The sequence below is a fragment of the Chelmon rostratus genome, chromosome 11 (assembly GCF_017976325.1).
Source record: "Chelmon rostratus isolate fCheRos1 chromosome 11, fCheRos1.pri, whole genome shotgun sequence".
NCBI classification, from domain to species: Eukaryota; Metazoa; Chordata; class Actinopteri; order Chaetodontiformes; family Chaetodontidae; genus Chelmon; species Chelmon rostratus.
In genome coordinates, this window is record NC_055668.1 from 17,560,893 (window position 1) to 17,580,854 (window position 19,962).

General features: G+C 42.1%; 1 protein-coding gene across 1 annotated transcript; it reads right to left on the reverse strand.

Annotated features, from left to right (window-relative positions):
• Nucleotides 1-745: 745 nt before the first annotated feature.
• Nucleotides 746-19,541, reverse strand: pibf1 (progesterone immunomodulatory binding factor 1). Its single transcript, XM_041947638.1, has 18 exons — nucleotides 18,899-19,541; nucleotides 18,665-18,765; nucleotides 17,705-17,903; nucleotides 17,473-17,592; nucleotides 16,312-16,445; nucleotides 15,727-15,835; nucleotides 15,491-15,610; nucleotides 15,330-15,391; nucleotides 15,073-15,198; nucleotides 14,424-14,522; nucleotides 9,976-10,141; nucleotides 8,469-8,619; nucleotides 8,014-8,104; nucleotides 6,057-6,159; nucleotides 4,095-4,225; nucleotides 2,596-2,680; nucleotides 1,214-1,393; nucleotides 746-941 (listed from the first exon to the last, which is right to left on the reverse strand). Exons 1-18 carry the CDS (start codon nucleotides 19,163-19,165, stop codon nucleotides 888-890), a joined length of 2,298 nt encoding a protein of 765 aa, XP_041803572.1. The 5' UTR covers nucleotides 19,166-19,541; the 3' UTR covers nucleotides 746-887.
• Between the last annotated feature and the right edge of the window lie 421 nt (nucleotides 19,542-19,962).

Genomic DNA, 19,962 nt, shown 5'->3' on the forward strand with positions numbered 1-19,962 from the left:
ACAATTTTCACAGGTTGAACAGCGCTTCTAGTGACAAGTAATGTGAACTTCATATGCAAAATTGGTGGTCGCCCTTTAATGCGTGATTGTAAGGGATAATGAAATCCTGCCAATATTATTTACATGTACAGTATCGCACATGTATCATAGTTTATTATGGAAAATACCTTCTGCAACTCTGAAATAAAAGGGACATATTGCAGTGAATATGGAAAGTGTATAGTCATACAAGTGATTCTAATGTATTTTATGATCTAGCTGTTTCATAAAACATGGAACGCTTGTGCATTGTGAAGGACTTATAGGCTAACTAAGAAAAGTGTTAGAAAAGCATAAAAACCTGATGAAAAGGACAAATCAGCTTTAAAGCAGTTCTCTGGCTGAGTTTAATATGACACCGATAAGAACACGGTCTGAAATGATAAAGGTATGCCTACTATGTCTATATTTAAAGCCAAAGGAGCCTCAGCTTGTGCAAATCAGAGGCTAAGGTTCCTGCAATGGTGTTTGTCTGTAGCCACCAGTATCTGCAAACCTGGAAAAGATGAGGAAATAATGATAGACAGACCTAATAAAATAGACCACTGCCAAGAAAGAGGAATTTTTGGGCAGTCAGTTAGCTAGGAATGTGTACCCCGTGGAAGGTAATACCTCTGGTTTTGGACCAGTTCGCGGGGAATTTATCCTCTCTGAACAATATGTAACCAAGGATAAAATCAACAAAACACTCGGACACCAGCAACAATTTCTGCTTTTGTATTTCCAAACTTGTTGAAATTAGAAAAGGAGTGTAATTTACACGTTTGAAGTACAAAAGCCTTGATAAAACATGAGGTTGTTAAAGCCCTGAGTGACAATTAAAAGTACCAGCAATAGCACACGATAGTTCATTTGGGTGTCTGCCTCAGCTTTTGGTACCAATCAGGAACTTCTTTATTGGTCTGCAAAAGAAGGAGACAGAGAGGAAGAACGACGGTTAGAAAAGCAGCGAGTGCCTGACAGCAGCAGCTCTTCAGATATTCTCACCTATTTGACTTTCTCATAAATCAAAGATGAACTACAGCATATCTTTGCTCAGCTGACCGCAGTGAAAAGCTCCAATGAAACTAAATGTCATTTCCTGTCAACCTCCTGCCCGTTCGTCCGAACGTGCGTCCGGGCAGGTTAAAGCGGTGTGACTCATTCGAGGGTGTTGCCAAGTCAAGACACTTACAAACACAGTGGGTTTGGGCTTGTTTGGCGACTCTTCTTCTGTGGTCCTGCTAATGCGTTTGGACTGGTGTTTCCCCGCACCAGATGTCCTAATTCCGGCTTTATTTGTTTCCAACAGGTTGAGAGCGTCTCCCTGTCTGGACCGCATGCTGATCAGGACCTGCTTCATCACCGCCAACTCCTGGAGAATCGCATGGTTCATAAAAAAGGGATGTGATAAACAAGGGTAAAACAATAAAGGGGAATCTTTATGAGAAATAAGTGGGAGTGTAGTGTTCAAAAGGTCAGAGATCTCAACTAAATCACCAGGTATGACTGAAATACCACAATGAAAAAATTAATGTTTCAGCAGTTTGCTTTAAAATGTATGTTTTGAAGAATTTTTACTGCTGCTTTCTGCGTTTGTCCTGAACCGCAGGCCGACACGGCTGAACTCTTGAAGTCCAACATTGGGACGACTTGCAATAAGCTCGACAAGCTCAAGGGTCTGCAAGGGTGGCAGCAGGGCAGGAGGGGAGGACTCTGGGCCATTTCACGGTTCTATTTATCACCCCTGAGGACATGAGCCCTGGCATGTCACACACACGCACCAACACACACACATACGCAAAAACACACACGCACACAAACACACGCGCACCCTGGTGGCATCCCAAACAGCCAGCCTGAGGAACAGCTGTCTATGACAGGGCACATACTTCATACAGCAAACGGCTGGCTGGGGGTGACACACTCACACACGCAACACACACACACACATCTTGAAGGAAGCGTCTTGTGTGAGTATCAAAAGATTTAATAGAGGAAGCAGAGCTGCAGCGATTGGTTGATTTATCATTTAGATGACTAACAGAAAGCTGATCAGCAGCTTTTTTAATAAGAATTTAATTGTTTGTCACTCGTCAAGTAAAAAAAAAAGGTTTCAGGTTTTCAAAGTGAGATTAGTTGGATTTTCATTTTCTGAAATTATAATGAACTATCTTAAGGTTTTGGAGTGTTTGGACAAAAGAAGACTGCTGCAGGAAATTGTGATGGACTTTTTTTTTTTTTTTTTGGTACAAATTTTTGATGTTTTATAGACCAAACAATTAACTGTAAGATTAATGAAATAAACTATAGCTGCAGCTGCAATAAAAAAATATTTCATATTTATGTCTGTCTGTGTCAAATGCAGACAATGGCCAGTGTGCTGCAGCACAGCGGTTTTACTAATAAATCTTTAATTTCAATCTTTATTTGCTCCTTTTTCTTACCATTTCGAAAAAGCCTAGTATACTAGAATAGAATGAGAGACATTGAATGCAGACGCCGCAAGAAAAACATCAAATTTCGAACATAACAAACACCTAGCACCCCACAGCGACACACCATCGTTGTGTGTACCTCTCGGTGGTTGAGGAGTCTCTCCAGATCGGCGGCCATGTTGTTTTTCACCTGCTGCAGAGCTGTCCGTTCTTTCCTCAGAGAACTGGGGTCACATCCAAAAACAGGCAGAGAGAGCAGATCTTGAGCTAATAGTAGAAAACACTACTATACTTCCTGTAAGCTATGAATACAATGTCATAGCTACAGGGTCATGTGACACCTCTTGAACAATTTAGTCCTGTGAATCACTGAACAAACGCTTATGTGAATCTTGAAGGCAGGACACTGCAAGATTAGAAATAGTGTAATATACTGTGTACAGTAGATGTCCTTTGGTCGGGCTGGGGTCAACACAGGGTCAGGTGTCAGGTGTGGTGTTTACCTAATTTCCCCTCAGAGATCAATAAAGAATTCTGATCATACATTTGTGATTTGAACACTGCTTAATGTCTGACTGTGCACTCGGTGTGATTAAAGGGAAAAAACAACAAAATAAAGTGCTGGACTATAAATCAGTCTATGTGGCAGGTTTACTAGCGCTGTCAGTGTAGATCACTGGCATCCACCTCCAAACAATAAGTTAAACATGCAAGTCATGAATTTCTAAAATTTACCAAATAATCAATTGCTTTTATTTCATTTTTTTTTTACCACTTTGTTAGGCTTACATCTTGTGAGAAAACTCCGGCTCTCTACAGTACTGTTCCAGTGTTTTTTCCTGGGGCTGTGAAACATACAAGCAGGAGCTTGTAATGGGGGTGCTTTAAAGCAAATCAGCTTGCAAATCTTGAAACAACAGCTTGGTAGCTTCACCACTGAGAGCCCTGGTAAGAAAAGATTTAAACTTGTGGGTCTTACTGCCGGAGTTGTTAGCTGATCTGAGCAGAGTGGATTTGGAACATCACCAAACAAACTGAATACAATTTATGCTTAAGACAGAGAGACTGGTAGCACATCAAGTGAGAATCTCCCGCGAGCTGTCTTTCTGCTGTTAAACAGAGAGCACTGAGTAGCCACAGGAAAACTTCAATATCTCTGTCAGATGGGGAGGTTTGAGAAGCTTGAGAGCATTTTAATGCTTTTTTTTTCCACTCTCCAGCTTGCCCCAGGTGAATGCTCAGCGAGCAGCAAGAGAAAACCTGCAGTCTGTCAATTTGCATGTTTCTCAGGTTAAAATACAGTGGGAGGCCAAGGGGGGTTTAGGTCAGCGGCAGGTTCTGCTGATGTAGAACATCATGCATACTGGGCACAGACAAACCCATGCACACATGCAGGTTTGCGCAAAGACAGAACAAGGTAGGTGTGAGAGGGCCAAAAGAGGACAAAGGCGGATACTTGTAAAGCAGAGACGCCTCAGGGCGGGGAGGCGCTGGATGGTGTACTACCACGATGAGAAAATTACAAGATACAAAATGTAAAGAATTTCACTAACACAGAGACGGTTTGGCAAGCAACACAGAAGACTTGATGGCCTTCAATTAATAAAAAATTTTCGTCTGTGAATGTGTGTTCTGTACCTGACATTGTCCTCAAGTGATGTAATCGACTCCTTCATGGTGCGGATCTGTGCATCCCTTTGTCTCACCGTCTCAATCAGGTAGCTATAGGGCTGCTGCGTCTGCTGTAAGAGCTGATTGGCTGCCGACAACTGAGGAACATAATTATGCATAATTGAGCATTTAAACAAACAATTATTTCACTTATACTAAGTCACGGGCAACTTGGGTCACTCACAATTTACGATGCAACAAGAGTCTAAACATCTGTCAACACGATGTTCATTATGTAGGACATGACTTTAGCATTCACTCGTAATCGCTGATGTTAGCAGTGAAGGAACATTCCCACTTTAAAATTGACATCATGTGTGGCTAATAACATTAAATAATACAATTCTGTCGAAACTTGTGAATGACTCTTGAAGCAACAACCACAACAAAGATTTTATCTTAACTCTGATGTCATCAGGAGTGGCTTACGTGCCTGTAAATGTGAGGTTTTATGAAGGTGGATCCGACTTGTATCCTTTTTATTAATAGGAGTAGCACACTTTAACTAAAGATGAAGCCATAAAGTTGGAACACAATGAAAATTCACAATCTTAACAACCTCTTTCTTGCAATTACTGTCAGAAAAAGCACCTTTGCATGCACTGTACATAATCCAATATTGTCCAGGCAGTATCATGCTTAATCTGCTAAACAATAGATAAAGTTAGGCTGTTACTCATTAAACCACTTTTACAGTCAGCCAGTAGTGAGTAAATCTGGGTGGGAGGGTAAGGACAATAGCTAGTTAGTCAGGGCATCTGTGTGGGTGGTTAAGTGGTTAACACCCTGCTCTGTGTAGTGACTAAAAAGTATAGTATTTCACCCTTTCCTTTCATACTCGAGGAATTATGAGGTATTCCAGATGAGTGCCAGTCAATCACAGCTGACAGTTGAATGGCCAGTTTATTTAGTCTGAAATCTGCCCAGCCTGGCTTGCACAAGCTTTCCTCTTATTGACAACACAATAAGGGGTGGGGGGTGGGGGAGGCAAGCGCACTGGCTACCACAGCTGTCATTCACATAGTTTCAAACCATACTGGATGACTTTTAGCATCAGAGGACGAGCAGCAGACTTGTGAAGTTCACACACCCAAAAATTAAAGTCTCAGCGTTGCACACACACGCACGCACGTGGTGTGCCAAACACAACAAAAGCCTTAATGATTGGTGTGGTGAGCTGTTGGGAGATTGAAGAGCGTGGCCGTCACAGCTTTTGGCACTGTTTCTCACTGTGTCAACAAGTGTGACGGGTACTGAGGCTCGAACTTCTCGCTCGTCTGTGTCCGCTCTTAAACAACCTGTCATTTCCCAGGCACGGCTTGAGAGGACGATCCAGAGTCTTCACGCGACTGTTGTTAAAGTTTCGGGATAAAAATAAGCAGAAGAGGCTCTCGTCAATGAGTCCTGAAGTGTGTTTGATTGCATACTGTATGTGGCGCCTCACAAGCTGTCAGCCGTTTTTTTTCCCCCCGTCAGAGAGAAAAGTTACTCTAAACGTGGTTGATGTCACCGCTGTCTTCAAGAGAGCAATTAGACGTGCTGCCGACACTCACTTTCATAGCAGAGTGTCGTGCAATGTAGCGAGGAGATAGACGGCGGGTGATGAGAGAGGAGCTATCGAGCTTGGCTCTTAGATAATCACTGTTATGTCATCAGAGAGAGGTAAAAGCCAGTTAAAATAAATCAGCATGGCTTTGATAGAAGCTGTGGAATAAGCATAAACTGAGCTGCTGTGGGAGATTTGTGATGATGGGAAAACAAGTGTGCGTTGCAGGTACCGGCTTGCAGAGCTTTGAGTTGTTGCTGTTTTTTCCCCCCCTTTCTTTCTTTTTTAAATTACGCTAAATTAGATGTAATTCCATTAATGACCGTCCCCAGGCAGGCACGCATCTCATTACTGTGCGCGTGCATTTGTGTGTGTGTGGTTACCTCTTCAGATATCCGTCCTGTCTGTGACTTGTGGCTGTCCAGCTCTCTCCTCAGTGATGTGTTCTGCCTCTCGAGCTGCAGCACCCTGCGGGCCAGGTGAACGCTGCAAAACAGCCACACAAACACACTTTTGGAAATCCCAAAACACGACAACGCCAACAAGTTTACACTAGCGTGCACCTCCACGTTGTTTACCCTCCACGATATGTGACCAACGGCTGGGAGAATTTTGAGCTTTTGGCTGTGCATGCATGTTTCAAACCAAAGACAAAGCGTGGAGTCTGAAGTTCAACCAAGTAATTGTTGCAAGCCAGACCCAGACTGCTGGAGATGCCAGAACGGGGAAGGTACCTTAACTCACATGCTGTGGAGCTGTCAAAAAATTCAAAACTTTTGGTTTGAAATTCACAGTAATGTAACAAAGATTATAGGACGTGACATCCCTTTCTCCCAGAGTCTGTAAATTCTGGTGGACCCGTCCCTACTCGATGACCTCCCACCCACACAGCATGGAATACCTCAATCTGAAATGGGAACGACACCTACTGTTGCTGAGCACGTAATCATGGGAGCTGTTGGTATTTCTTGCCCCCCCCCTTTCTTTTTTTTTTTTTCCTCTTTCTCATTGTCCTTGTGCTGTTTTGTCCTGTTTCTTGTTGGGTTGCTTTTGTCTTATTGTTGCTTTTCTTTGTTATATACTAGAGCACAAACACTGTACAGTTTTTGCTTACTTTTTATATCCAATTCTCAACATTGCTGTATTGTCGGCATTTACAACATGTATACATGTATACCTGTTCAGTGTGAAAAACCAATAAATTGTGAATCATAAAAAAAAAAAAAAGTATTTGTTGCCATTTTAAGATGTAAATCTAGACTGAACATGCACATTGAAGCGACTGTGGAAAGGACTTAGAATTGTTTTCCCTTTGGTGGCTTCTAGATGATATATGAAAGGAGAAGAGGCTACTATTGAATATTATAAATTCAATTATAATTCAATCATATAATCAAATTGTCAAAAAAAAAACGGCCCAACACTGTACACAATTCATCCTACTGCAGAGGATGGAAACCGTGGTAACAGTGTGTGGTTTAACACTACAGCAAACAGGAGTAGAGCAGAATACAACAGGAGAGCAACTGGTCTATTTGTCGAGTGTTGTTTTTATAAAGAAGTCAGCCGATAACAACTGCAACTGTGATCATATTTCATGTTGCACACAGTGCATGGAGTTTTCCACACAACACCAGGCAGCGGTAAAGTGGATTACCCCGCTGCAGGTGTGCAGCCTGTCATCTGCAACTCTTCACTGAGCAGCTCGCTGAGGCTGCTCCTTATTGTTCCAGTACTCCCTTGCAAAAACACATACAGGAATGATCCTGGTGGAAAACTGCCAAAAATGACCGTTGTTGTGTTTTGTAGATGCATTTTTGATGAACTATCATGGTCAACCCTAACCTCAGTGACAAACACGTGGCACTTTCTGTGGCTGCTACATAATTAAAGACGATTACTTAATACTTACTCATTTTGATGGCAACAAACAAATATGAAAACAGCATCGTTTCATTTCAAATATTAAAATATTTTTGGTTTACATGAGTGACTGTGTTCACAAAACACAAGATTATGTTGAAAATCAGCATTTTTCCAGGAGTATATTCGAAGTCAAGCATATTCTTGACCTTAAAAACATAATGGTTAAAATTAAGAGAACATGCATTCATAATATTTGTCACACCTTACAGATAGACAGACTGCATTTTGGTGACATAAAATGTATGTTTGCTGTGGTCAGGAAGGGCCATCTGAGATTTTATGAAGTCCTGATATATCAGCATGCTACTATATGAGCATACATACAATATATTTAGAAAAAAGCACACACAGTGGTAATATGAGCAAATTCCAGTTTGTATTCCAGTTTTGTTTCCAGTGTATCGTGTCCTGTACCTCTGTTTCAGTCTTCTTTTGGCCGTTGTGGGGACGTTGGCTCCGTAGCCGTATGAGAACAGAACCCTCTCTGCCTCCTCTTCATCCTCAACTGGCAACAGATAAATAAAATGCAACACATTAATGCTGTCTATACCTCTCCAGGACCCTTATGAAAACAATATGGAAGACTGTGGTTGTTTTTAATTTGTCCTGCTTGCAGTTAAATTCTGTCATCCTTCTATTCTTCTAAACTTCTGTCCCATCTATCATTACAACTGCACAATAGCAATTACATATTTTTCCATTATTGTTCCTCATGTCTTAATCCAATGCGATGTTATCTGCCCATTTAATTATACACATTCTCTGATGCCAGACCAAGACATCTGAAGGAATCAGTGCTTTTCTTTTTCTGACTTCACAGTAATGTGAGTAATGTAATGGGTACTACGGGGCCAATGCTATGTTCTTACTTTCAGCAGCCTGCATGGTGACTTGGTCCAACTCCTGCTCGAGTTTTTCATAGGTCTCCAGCCGAGACGCCTGCTCGGCATTCTGAGCTCGCAGCTCCGCCGACCGCTTCTCTGATGACGTCTGCAGTCTGTAAAACTCTTGGGTCAGGAGCTGAGGCACAGGAGGAGAGGAGGGAGAGAAAGATAGGAGCAGGAGAGGAGCAGGGGGAGGCAGAGAGCAAATAACACAACTTTCAGCACGGTTTTCTGTGGTGGCCTTTTGAAAAATCATTTCTTTTGAATGTTAATGCAAATTTTACATTCTGTCAAGTGTAACAAAAACAACAGCTTCATATCTCCAGACTGGTTGTGTGTGTTTTTCCCTGATTATATATATTAATACATATTATTACACACACACACAACAAACCTTTTTCTGGTGTTGTTCCTATTGTTGTGTTATGTTGTTTAAACAAAAAGGAAAAAAACTGTTGAAGCACTATCAGTCAGTTAAAATGATGTGCCTTCATACTTTTTATTGCAATTTGTATGATTAAAATATTTAATTCAAACTAAATATGAATCTGAAGCTCAACAAAACTCTTGCTGTTAGTCCTTCAGAGTTGCTACCATAGTAAATGCGAAAGTTATGCATGTAGATTTACTACATTGTCCACATCTACTACAAATGTTTACAAAATAAATAAAACATTCACAAAGAGATTTAGAGAGATTTTACAGAGAAGACACAAGTAAAAGAAACAAGGAGAAATTAATGAAAGGGCTTTTATCCCAGACTGGCTTTAAACCTCACTATTATAAAGAACCGGAACAAAACCAAAGCTAAACAACAAAACCTAATGTAGCTCCTCATTCACAGAGAAGAAGAAAAGATCGTCTTCCTTCCGTCTTCCTTGCACGATCACGTGCGATGCATGATTACACCATGCATGCCCCTCTGGCAAGCAGGACAGGGTTAAAGACAGGTGAAGACGTGAACCTCCGCTAAGTGCATTCAGACATCAAGAACAATGTGCACTCAATTAACTTCTTGTATAAATGGGTGTGCTACAGTGGACGGAGATAAGAATGGAGCCACTGGACTGACATACAAAGACTGAAGAGACATTTTCCTGAGAGTAGACCGTTTATCTTTCAGTACTGTGGGTGGACGCTTCCCTAAGTGATCACAGCACTGATTTTAAGCCGTTGTGAATTCTTGGTTGTATTAATTCGTGTGATTTTTGCAGCAAGTGAGTAAGTTTACCGCCGTCTTTCCTGGCTTCCACATTGTTAATGAGTGGTGGCATTTAATGCTGACACTCTGATTTCAGTAAGTCGAAGTGTAATAAATGAATGTTACATCAACAACACGCTGACTGAACGTGACTGAAGACCTACGTTACAAGCAAACGCTGAAAGTGAGTTTCTATGTCTTTTCCAGTTATACTGATGAGGGCTTACTGTTGAGAATGCTGATAATGAGGCAAAGTGGGATTTCTGATTTTCCCCTTTACGTTCAGAGTACCTCCAGTTTCTTCTGCTGCTTCTCACACTCCACCTGGCTCTGGGCCAGGGCCTTAGCCGTCTCTTCCTTGACCATCTGAGCGCGCTCGGCTTCGAAGGCGTGCAGCTTGGCCTGGCCGGACAGTTCTGCCACACGGCTGTCGGTGCCCAGCTGGAGCTGGCGAAACCTGCATGGATGCACACACACACCTCGCTGACGGTGAATGTACAAGTAGGTGCATTAAAAAAAAAGTACAGTTCTTTTTGTGCAAACAGATCACGTGAACACATCTAGATAGTTAAGCAACTGCAACTCACACTGAGGGTAAACTCAGCTCTGAGCTCAGGCATGTTCGGTGGTTTCAAACAAATGTTGCAATGTCTTCCTTCATTTAGATACAATTACATTTGCTGATAATTTGCATGATAACATGTTTGTTTGGAAACTGGCAAGGAAGTGGATTTGGTGTGCCTTGCGCAATGAACACTTCTTATGTTGAGCTTTTATGTTCATAGTGTTCTGCAACACCTAACAGCTTGGCAACTGCAGCGTTACAATAAGTCACCAAGCAGGAAAGCCAAGTCTTAAATCATTTGGTTATAGATGAGCATTTCTCAATGGCGCTCGCAGCAACGTTTGGCTCTTGATCTTGATCTGTCATGAATGTAGTTGGCAGCTGGAGAAAGGTGTTCCGACTTAAGTGTTCAGTAATTAGGAGAGAAGAACATACTCTACGGTTTCTGTTGTCAGGTGACACAGAGAAACATCGCGTCAAAGCCTTGTGGAAGGGCAAGTTTGGGCACACAGCGCGGAAACAGTTAAAAGCGCCTTAGCGTTAAAAAGTACTGACGACACATCCTAACGTGCACAAATTAACAAAACACAACCGAGCACAGGATGAACATAAGCGGTTGATCATTTGATAATATTAATCTATTATATAATTATATATAATGATTACCTTTTTTTATTATCATTCAGGCATTTATCTGCTTTCAAAGTATGATTTTCTGCTTTGCTGTATTTGAAGCTACACTGAACTGAGTATCATCATGATAAAAAAGCAATTTGAAGACTTCACTTGATGCTCTAGAAAATTATGAATGCTATTTTGGATTATTCACCGATATTTTATGGACTAAACAATTACCTGATTAATTGAAACATATCAACAGAAAATGAAAATTATTTTTTGCTGCGCCCCTTAAAGTAAAACACAGACGGGCAGCGAAGTCCAGCTCTTCCTCAGGAAGCTCTCGAGCACACACACACAGACTCTTAAACCGTGGAGGTTGGTTGGATAATATTAATAACTCTCGATTACAGCTGACCTGATAGGATTTCATCATCCATCGAGCGCGGGCCTGTGCTGTGTGCTCACGGTGACAGACATGTACACTTGGTCGACATTTTATGCCTTCTTTTTTTTTTATTGGCGGCTGCAATCCAGACGCAAAGTAGGAAAATGTTCCTAAAAGAAATGTAACTTTCTCTTCCTGAGGATTCTACTCAGCCACGGTCCTTCTCTGTCCTTTCAAAGGCCATTTTTAACAGCATATTTATGGCTACAGTAAGTAAGAGCGCCTGACTCGGGGGTTCCCGGAGGTACTTTCAATATAACAAGTTTAAGTCTGCTGGAGAGGTGAAAATGGATAACCGTTCTCAACATTTTGTCTTTTTTTTTGTCAGATTGCCGTAGCCGGCCCGTTAGCCAGCGCTCTGCTACAGATCGCTGAGATTCAAGCCTCTATGCTACAATCATCCGACGCCATTTCAAGCTTCTCCGCCTCATTCTTTGCCCCAAAAATAGGGGCATGCGTGGGGTTAGGGGTTAAGGGCTTGTGGCTAGCATCTGTCGTTGCTGGCTTGTGATGCGACACAGAGAGGGAATGTGATCACAGCAGAGACAGAGTGCAAGGGAGAGTGAAGTGTGTGTGTGTGCGTGTGCGTGTGTGTATGGAAAGACCAACAGCTGGTGGTTTGGATCTAGAGAAATGACTGGCATGTAGTAGTAACCCAGGACATGGACACTACTGCTGCTGCTGCTGTTTGTGTGTCTGGGTCTCTGTCCGTCTGTTGCAGATACAATAATGTAAAACAAAAAGCTTACAAGTGTTGAAACAATGTAACTAAGACATGTTTTGGAAACATATTTCTCTACATACTTCCTTTCAAAAATGCGTGTGTGACTGCAAAAATCAGGTGCAAAGACACATTGTTTGTTCATGTATGACAGATGTATATTTATGTAGCTGAAGAACAGGATAAGTGGTTCAGGAGGCGGACTGAAAACCTCCTCCAATAAGAAAATGCAGGCTTAAAGTATGTGTGTGCATGTGTGTACGTGCGAAGGAGGGCTCACAATATATCTGTTGCAATTCCCAAGCAAGATGTGAAACTTCCTACAAGGCCACGACCCAGAGGCACCTTTCGAGGCTATACTGAGATGGGCCCCGTTGCCTTGAGCAGAGATAGGGACGAGCAGGTTGGACACAAATCACTATGGGTAAGTTTGGAAAAGGGAAATAAATAAAAAGCGACTAGAATTTAATAGGATAAAACCAGAAACAAAACTGGGACAGTGCACTCAGTGAAGTGCAAGTCTCTGCCAGGCGTGCAAATCTGGACAAGAACAAATCCAAAACACGGTGATGTGCATGCTCATACCTCAGCTGCGTCTTACAGGCACAACTGTGCCCTGAAGCATTTATTTAAGGAGGTTGATGCCCAATAAAAAGGCACTGAATAAATATATTTATCTACATTTTGCAAAACAGGTGTTAGTAATCCAAAAGACCCTCAGCATCAATCGGCCCATTTGATTATTGTCAATAATAGATATAATTTTCACTCATCGTTTTTTGGTTAAAAACAGTAGCCTATTATGTCGGTCCTTTCCTTTCATCTTCTGGCCTGTCTCAAACTTCATCAGAGCTGTTAGGATTGTGAGGGGGAAACATTATTCAGAGTAAAATCATCATCTAGCTGTCAAAAATTTAAGGCCCACTGGTTTGGCCTCAGAAAAAGCTGCATCCCAGCACACACACAAAACTATGAATGACTTAAGAGTCAACTATAGCAGAAACAAGTGCAGCTCCTGTCGAAGGGTAAAAAGGAGTGAGGAGTCAGCCATCAATGACGGTTTACAGTCAAACTATGCAGTAAATAAAAAAAAGTTTTTCAAAAATTGTGAATCACTGTGAGCGTACAGTCATAAATGTGCACAAAAAGTATTAGGCTGAATGGTCCAGTGCTATTTGATATTAGCTGCAGACATAGATATAGGCGCAGATATACGATTGCACACACAACCAAACGCATGATCCCCTCCAGGCTCACGCCTGGCAGCGATAACAAAAAAGGCCAAACATTAGAAACAACACAAAACTCACAGTTAAGCTCACTTTGTCTAATGCTAACAAGAAAAGAGCTGCAGAAAGTAAAGATGCTGTTGAAAACCAGTTCAAGGACATTTCTTCAGCGTTTAAATAGTCTTCAGAACTACCCAGTATCCTCTCTCTTACTTTGCATTCAGCCTGGACTGAAGGTATTTCACTCCCGAGAGACAGGCAGCCAGGCCAGTGTCATCAGCTCGTACGAAACAGACCTTCTGAACTCTGAATTCCCATGTGACCTTCTGACTCTCAGTTACAGTAAAGCGTTCGTGTGATCTTTAGCAAGAGACAGACTGCAGCCACCAAAGTCTTACAGCACCCACAACATGCACGAACGACGGACTGCCAATGGCTCACGCATCTGCATCAGAGCAAGAACACGCTTTCAGGGAAATCCAGAGGATTTCATGCTGCATATATAGCATATGTTAACAAAACACACACACTTAGAAACAAGTTGTTAATAAGCACGGCAATGGCGCCTGCTTTATCGATCACGCCCACATAAACAACATGCTAACACACTGTTGATTGCCCTACAAAGATGAAGAATGAATTCGAAATATGATGTGGTTAACCTTGATGACAAAAAAACTGTACCAACTGGACCGAGTTTCATGACTGTTGAACAATGGCCCTCAGGTAAAGATCCTGATCCCTGATACTTGCTTATTAACAAGGCATCCAGGAAGTACAGCAGTCATAGTTGTGCGTAGTAGAGTTCAACCCATGAACAGCCACCGCAGCTGTCTGACATGCTGATGTCTGCTTACGTTGTGCCACGCACTACCAATGATGCAATCCTTTCTGGAGAAATGGTGAATACTGACAGGTAGAACAAGATCAAGAACATTTTGTGAAGTGAAGAGATTTCATTAAAAAAATAGAATTGTACGGTGGTCAAAAAAGCAGCTTTTACTGTGTGTAATTTACTGGCTCCCACTTTACGCCATGTTGGAGGGTTAGTTTACTGAACTACAGAAAAACATACTCTTGTCCTTTAGTGGTTTCTATTTATGCAGATAGGTTTGGTTTTATTTTTGTTTATGCTTGGTGAGGGATGATAAAACTCACTGTTCCAGCAGCTGGTCATATCTGGACTGAGTGTCTCTCTCAGCAGCCGCTGCTCTGTCCTTCTCCAGCACCGCATTGTCTCTGGCCTCACGCAAGTTCCTGGTGACACACAGACACACAGACACACGGTGAACTGATCCTTTCCAGGATGCCCCTTTCATACCCAGTCATGACACTATCACCTGTCATCAATCAACCTGTTTACCTGTGGAATGATCCAAACAGGTGTTTTTGGAGCATTCCACATCTTTCCCAGTATTTTGTTGCTCCTGTCCCAATTTGTTTGAAACGTGCTGCTGCATCAAATTCAGAATGAGCAAATATTTATAAGAATCAATGAAACTGATGAGTTGAAACGTTAAATAATTGACTTTGTAGTGCTTTCAACTGACTATATGTCAGAAAGGGTTAGCAAGTTATCACATTCTGTTTTATTTATGCTTTGCACAGCGTCCCAACTTTTTGTAATTGGGGTTGTATCTGCAGTGATAGCTCTTCCTCTCTTTACGATTGGCTAGCTAAATAGTAATTGCTATGACGCGTAAACAAAATGTGTGACCTTTGCTGGTTTTAATAGCACCCCTTGATATTTTTCATTGTTTTTACCAACATACTGTTTCTTATGTGTTAAATAAAGAAAGACTGATACCTGTTCTCCCTCTCATACATCTCCCTGGAGGTTCTCTGCAAGTTGTCTATCTCCTGACTGGTTTTCAACCTGATGTTCTCCAACTCCTCTCTCAACTTGGTCTCATACTCTGACTTATAGTGGTCTCTGCAGTGGAAGGAGGAGGAAGACAAACATGAACAGAGTTATGGCAGATGAGACCATCAATGCCAACATTTGGTGGTTTCTACTGGCAACAGTTTGCAGTGAGACTAATATTCTCTGGCACAGAGCCTAACCTGGATGCTACATATTTTTCATAGGCGTCCTCCCTTGCCTTCTTAGTGTCTTCTAATTGTACCTGGACCACAGAAACAAGAAGTGAATGCATGTTAGATGAGGCCTTCCTGTTTTTGAATGCACTTTGTATTTGATGAGCCTCGTGGCGGATCAACCGGACCTGCAGCCTCTCCAGCCGGTCTTCTTCGTGGGCACAGCGGACACTGAGCTCCATGTTCTGCCTGTGTAGGTACTCCTTGTCCTTCTGCAGGAGAGTCACTGACTGCTGCAATGTCGCCACCTGGAGGCCAAGATGGGAAAAACAAAAAATTATTACAGAGCACATTTCACCCAGAAAGACTTTAAAATATTGTGTGTGCATGCAAGTGTTTGTGTGTTTGGTTGTGTGTGAAGCACCTCTTTGCTGAGTGTGTTCCTTTCTCTGGTCAGTGCAGTGTGAGTCAAGTCTAGTGTCTCAAATCTCCTCGTTAACTCCTTCAGTTCTGCTTCGAAGTTGTCACGCTCACTATAACCACAGTGTAAAAGGTTAACACTCATTTGAATTTACATATCTAGAAGTTAAATGTAGGGGAAACTAGAATTAATTATATTACATTTCTTCATAAAAAATGATTTAAGTGAAAATCATTTCTGAAATTATTACAACAACAAAAAAACAAACAAACCTACATGATGGCTATGTAATATAACAGTCATGTAGCTCAATTAAGCTACTCAATGCACCAAGTAGCACATAGTTCTGTGTCTGGTCTTCAAATGAAATAAGGTAGACTCCCTATCTGAAGCTGGTCTCAGGTGTAGGAGAGAGAAACCTGTGGGGTGAGTATGTTTTTTCCATGTATCGTTCTCTCAGTGTCAACTGGGTCCCATTTCAAGAACACAGTCCACAAAACTGTACTGCAGCTTTCAGTGGAGTCAAAGGTGGGCTGACCCCTCCTCGTCACATGAGCGGGTCTACAGAGGAGTCAGGCAAACACTCACCGCTTGATGTTTGGGTAGTTGTCTCTGCGATAGTCTCCTTCTTGGATCTGCTGTTTGGTATCGGCCAGTTCGAGGGTCAGCCTCTGGCTCCTCAGCTCCAGCTCAGTGCGTAGGCGCCGCTCCTCCTCGTAGCTCTGCGGATACACAGAACAGACAACATTTACATTGCATAACGCATTCATATTATTATATACGCAGGGCAGGATTTTACCTCCTGAACACCTTTTTTTCTAAAATGTCCATAAGCATGTTGCTCCATGCTGTCTTAACAGTGTCATGACTGCAAATTGTCTGATAGCAAATTCATGCAGTAATCATCACACGCTTTTCCTGGAAGCATCTTGAGCTGATGAATATTTAACCTGCTGGATGAATCAAAGAAAAAAAGAAAAAAAACAAAACAAAAGCAAACACCTGCTCAGCAACAATGTCTGGACACTCTGTGGTATTCAAATTATGCTCATTTAGTCTCAAATGGTCCCACGTTCACCAAGAAAATATCGCCATTATGCTTCAAGCAGTCCGTGCCTGGATTCTACTATTTTCTGCCAGACTCTGACCCTGCCTTCAGCATGCTGTATCATTATCTCATCAGTGCGTCGTTTATGCCTACAGGGCCTCTGTAGGACTAGATTAACTGGATGGATTATTTTGTGAACTACACCACTCTCATTCTGAACACTGCAGGCTGTGAAAAAGACTATTCTGAGTGAGCTGTAACTGATACATCCAGTGTAAACAGAACACATTTCAGGTGGCTCAGACCACGTGCACATGTCTTCCCCATTTTCACACTTAGCTGTTTAAAGCTAACTGAACCTCTTGACCCTTTCTGCGTTCTTCATGTGTACGCTTTCTAAATACGTGACTCAAAGCCTGGAGGAGTGAGTGTTTGCTTAAAGTGAGTTTAACATCTGCATGCATCTGAACACATTATAGTTGTGCTCACAAACACATAAAGAGCACCTTGTTGATGTGCTGCACTAACAAGTTCAACACTTGTGTTTGTTTGAACTTAGCACTGTTCACAGTATTTGATTCAGTCAGAGAAGAAAAATCATCAAAAAATATAAACATGTAGAATACAATCATGCATAGGTGAGATAAAATGCTAAAGGTATAGCAACATAGAAGTATAGTACAAGCTTGTGTGTGTGGTACCTCCATCAAAGCCTTCATCTGGGTTCTGTGTGTATCCAGGTCTTCAGTCAAACTGCCTCTCTTCACACTGAGCTCAGCCAGCTGAGCCCGCAGAGGAGTCACCACCTCATAGAAACGCATCTAAAAAGGACAGCATGTCAGGAAACTCCCTGACAGCCTCATCATGTGCAGCATCACATCTCGTCTCTCAGCATGGTGGCGCAGAGTTTAGGGAGAGCTCCCCGGTACTCACAGCGACGTATTCCTGTATGGAGATTTTGTCGTCAGGGAGGTCGCGGAGCTCCTGGTACCTGTCCTGGGAGATGTCTAGATCCCTGAGAGACCTCCGCAGCTCTCCAGCCTTCTCACACAGCTGTCGGTTGGTCTCCTCCAGCTGCTGCTGCCTGAGCAGAATGGCCTCCATCTCTTGCTTACGCAGAGCCTGCTGCTTCCTGGTGATGACGATCAGTTTTACGTTAACCAGATAAATGATTCGGTGGAACACGGGTCATGCTGGTTAAGCGGTTTTCATGCAACCAATACATATCCCTTTTCAAGTTTTCGTAATGTCTGGCTCTGCCTTCCTCAGCGTGGGGTTTTAGCTGGATTTTACTTGATATTCAGAGACATGTATTAAATGTGGCTGGGCAAGATGACTTTTATAACTCTAAATGACTGCATGGCTAAATAAAACTGTTGAAAAAAAAGGGAAAATAAATGTAAAAGGGTTATTTAATATTATTTAATAATATTTAATATTTATATACATTTCATAACGATACAAAAACAAGATCAGATACCGGGATATCTGCATGGAAGTACCGGCTTTCTAAAAGACAACACATGTGAGCTTAATCGATTAATCAATTAGTTGTCAATTATTAAATTAATTGGCAATTATTTTGATAACTGATGAATCAGTTTGAGAAATTTTTGTTCGATCTGCTGAAATATGGATGTTTTCTGGTTTCTTTACTCCCCTATGACAATCCATGACATTTGAAGATGTCCTCTTCTCATCTTGGGCTTTTGGAAACACTGATCAATACTTTTTATACTATTTTTTGACATTTCATCGACCAAACAACTAATTGATTAATCAAGAAAATAATCTACACATTAATGGACAACGAAAAAATGCTAGTTGCACCCCTACAATAGAGACATCAACAATTACACTGGCATGACCGTTTTTACTGTCCACTTTCCTCACCTGTTCTCCTCTTGACCTAGTTTTAGCTGGCTGTCCAGTCTCAGGGCAAACACTTGTTTCTGATGTAGAGCGTCATTCAGCCTCTCCTCCAGATCCTCAATCTGACATTTAAGAACAAATGCACGGAAACAATCACAGGTGACTAACTGTACACGAGATGCACAGTGTTTATGTTGCTATGTTACTAACACTGCCCATCTCATCTCTGACTTCGCAGCATTCCTGCACCTCTACCTTGGACATATGGTCGGCCTTCATGTTGTCTATGATCAGGCTTTTCTGAGAAAGCTCGATTTTCAGCAGCTGTACGCTGTGCAGCAGCTCCTTCCTCTCGATCAGCTGGCGGGTCACCCTCTGGGAGCCGTCCCGCTGCTCATCGGACGAGGAGACATCCTCGGTGGTAGGCACGGTGGTCTCCAGGCTGATGTCCTCCGACTCCAGGTCCAAGGAGCTGGAGACGTTGGCTGCTGTCGGCTTCAGCTGTTGCTTCTTAGGGGGCATTTTGTATTGTTTCGGTCCTGAGTTTGTGTTCTCTTTTTTACTAGCGAACGTTGACTACCAAGGCGAGTTAATCTTAGCTAGCTAGCTCGAGGCAGTCACTGTAGCAGAGATTACGTGAGATTAGAAAGTTATCTAGTCAATTCAGAGTTCACGGACATCGCGATATGTGATACTTTAACGTTAGTGTGCAACAACTGAAAATAAATACCGACACAGCATCAGTCTAACTATATAGTTTTAAACAAAAACGCGATGTAGCCATACTCAAGAAAGTATCACGTAGAGCCTAATATAGCGTCAAAGTGGCATCCCGGAGCGGACGAGATCACTGGGAGCTCTTTTTATTTTCAAGGGTCCCGCTCCTAGCCGCCTGCTAACCGCCAACTGTTCGACTGTGGAGTGGCCTTGACCACAGCGCCCTCTATGGTAACGAACGTGTAATACAACCAACGCCCACTCGTTTGCAATTCGTTGCAATGCACCGATCATGCAGTACCTCATCCTAACCACGTTGGCCGCTGTAAAATGAACTACTTCTCATGAAACCAGCCATCAAGTCCGTCTTCTGCCTTCTTCTGCTTTGTTGTCATTGAACAAGCATTAGATGGCCAACCAAAATTAAACATGGACTTTTAAAGTGTTTCACACAAAAACAGTAAAATCTCTTCTTGTCCTTTTGCGCAACTTGCGTTTTTATCTTCAGCCATAGTTTCTAAATTGCGCTTAATATAAATGAAAAACATACGGTTTAAAACGAACTCCTGAAATCCGACTTCACGAGTATATCAGAACTCTGG

What these genes read in the sequence shown, in the direction of transcription:
- pibf1 (XM_041947638.1), bottom strand. Translation starts at nt 19,165, where the DNA reads ATGCCCCCTAAGAAGCAACAGCTGAAGCCGACAGCAGCCAACGTCTCC. An exon ending in AGCAGCAGAAGAAACTGGAG is followed by an intron (nt 8,620 to 9,975) that starts GTACTCTGAACG and finishes CCTGTGCCTCAG; the next exon opens with CTCCTGACCCAAGAGTTTTA. An exon ending in CAGGACGGATATCTGAAGAG is followed by an intron (nt 4,226 to 6,056) that starts GTAACCACACAC and finishes TATGTTCCTCAG; the next exon opens with TTGTCGGCAGCCAATCAGCT.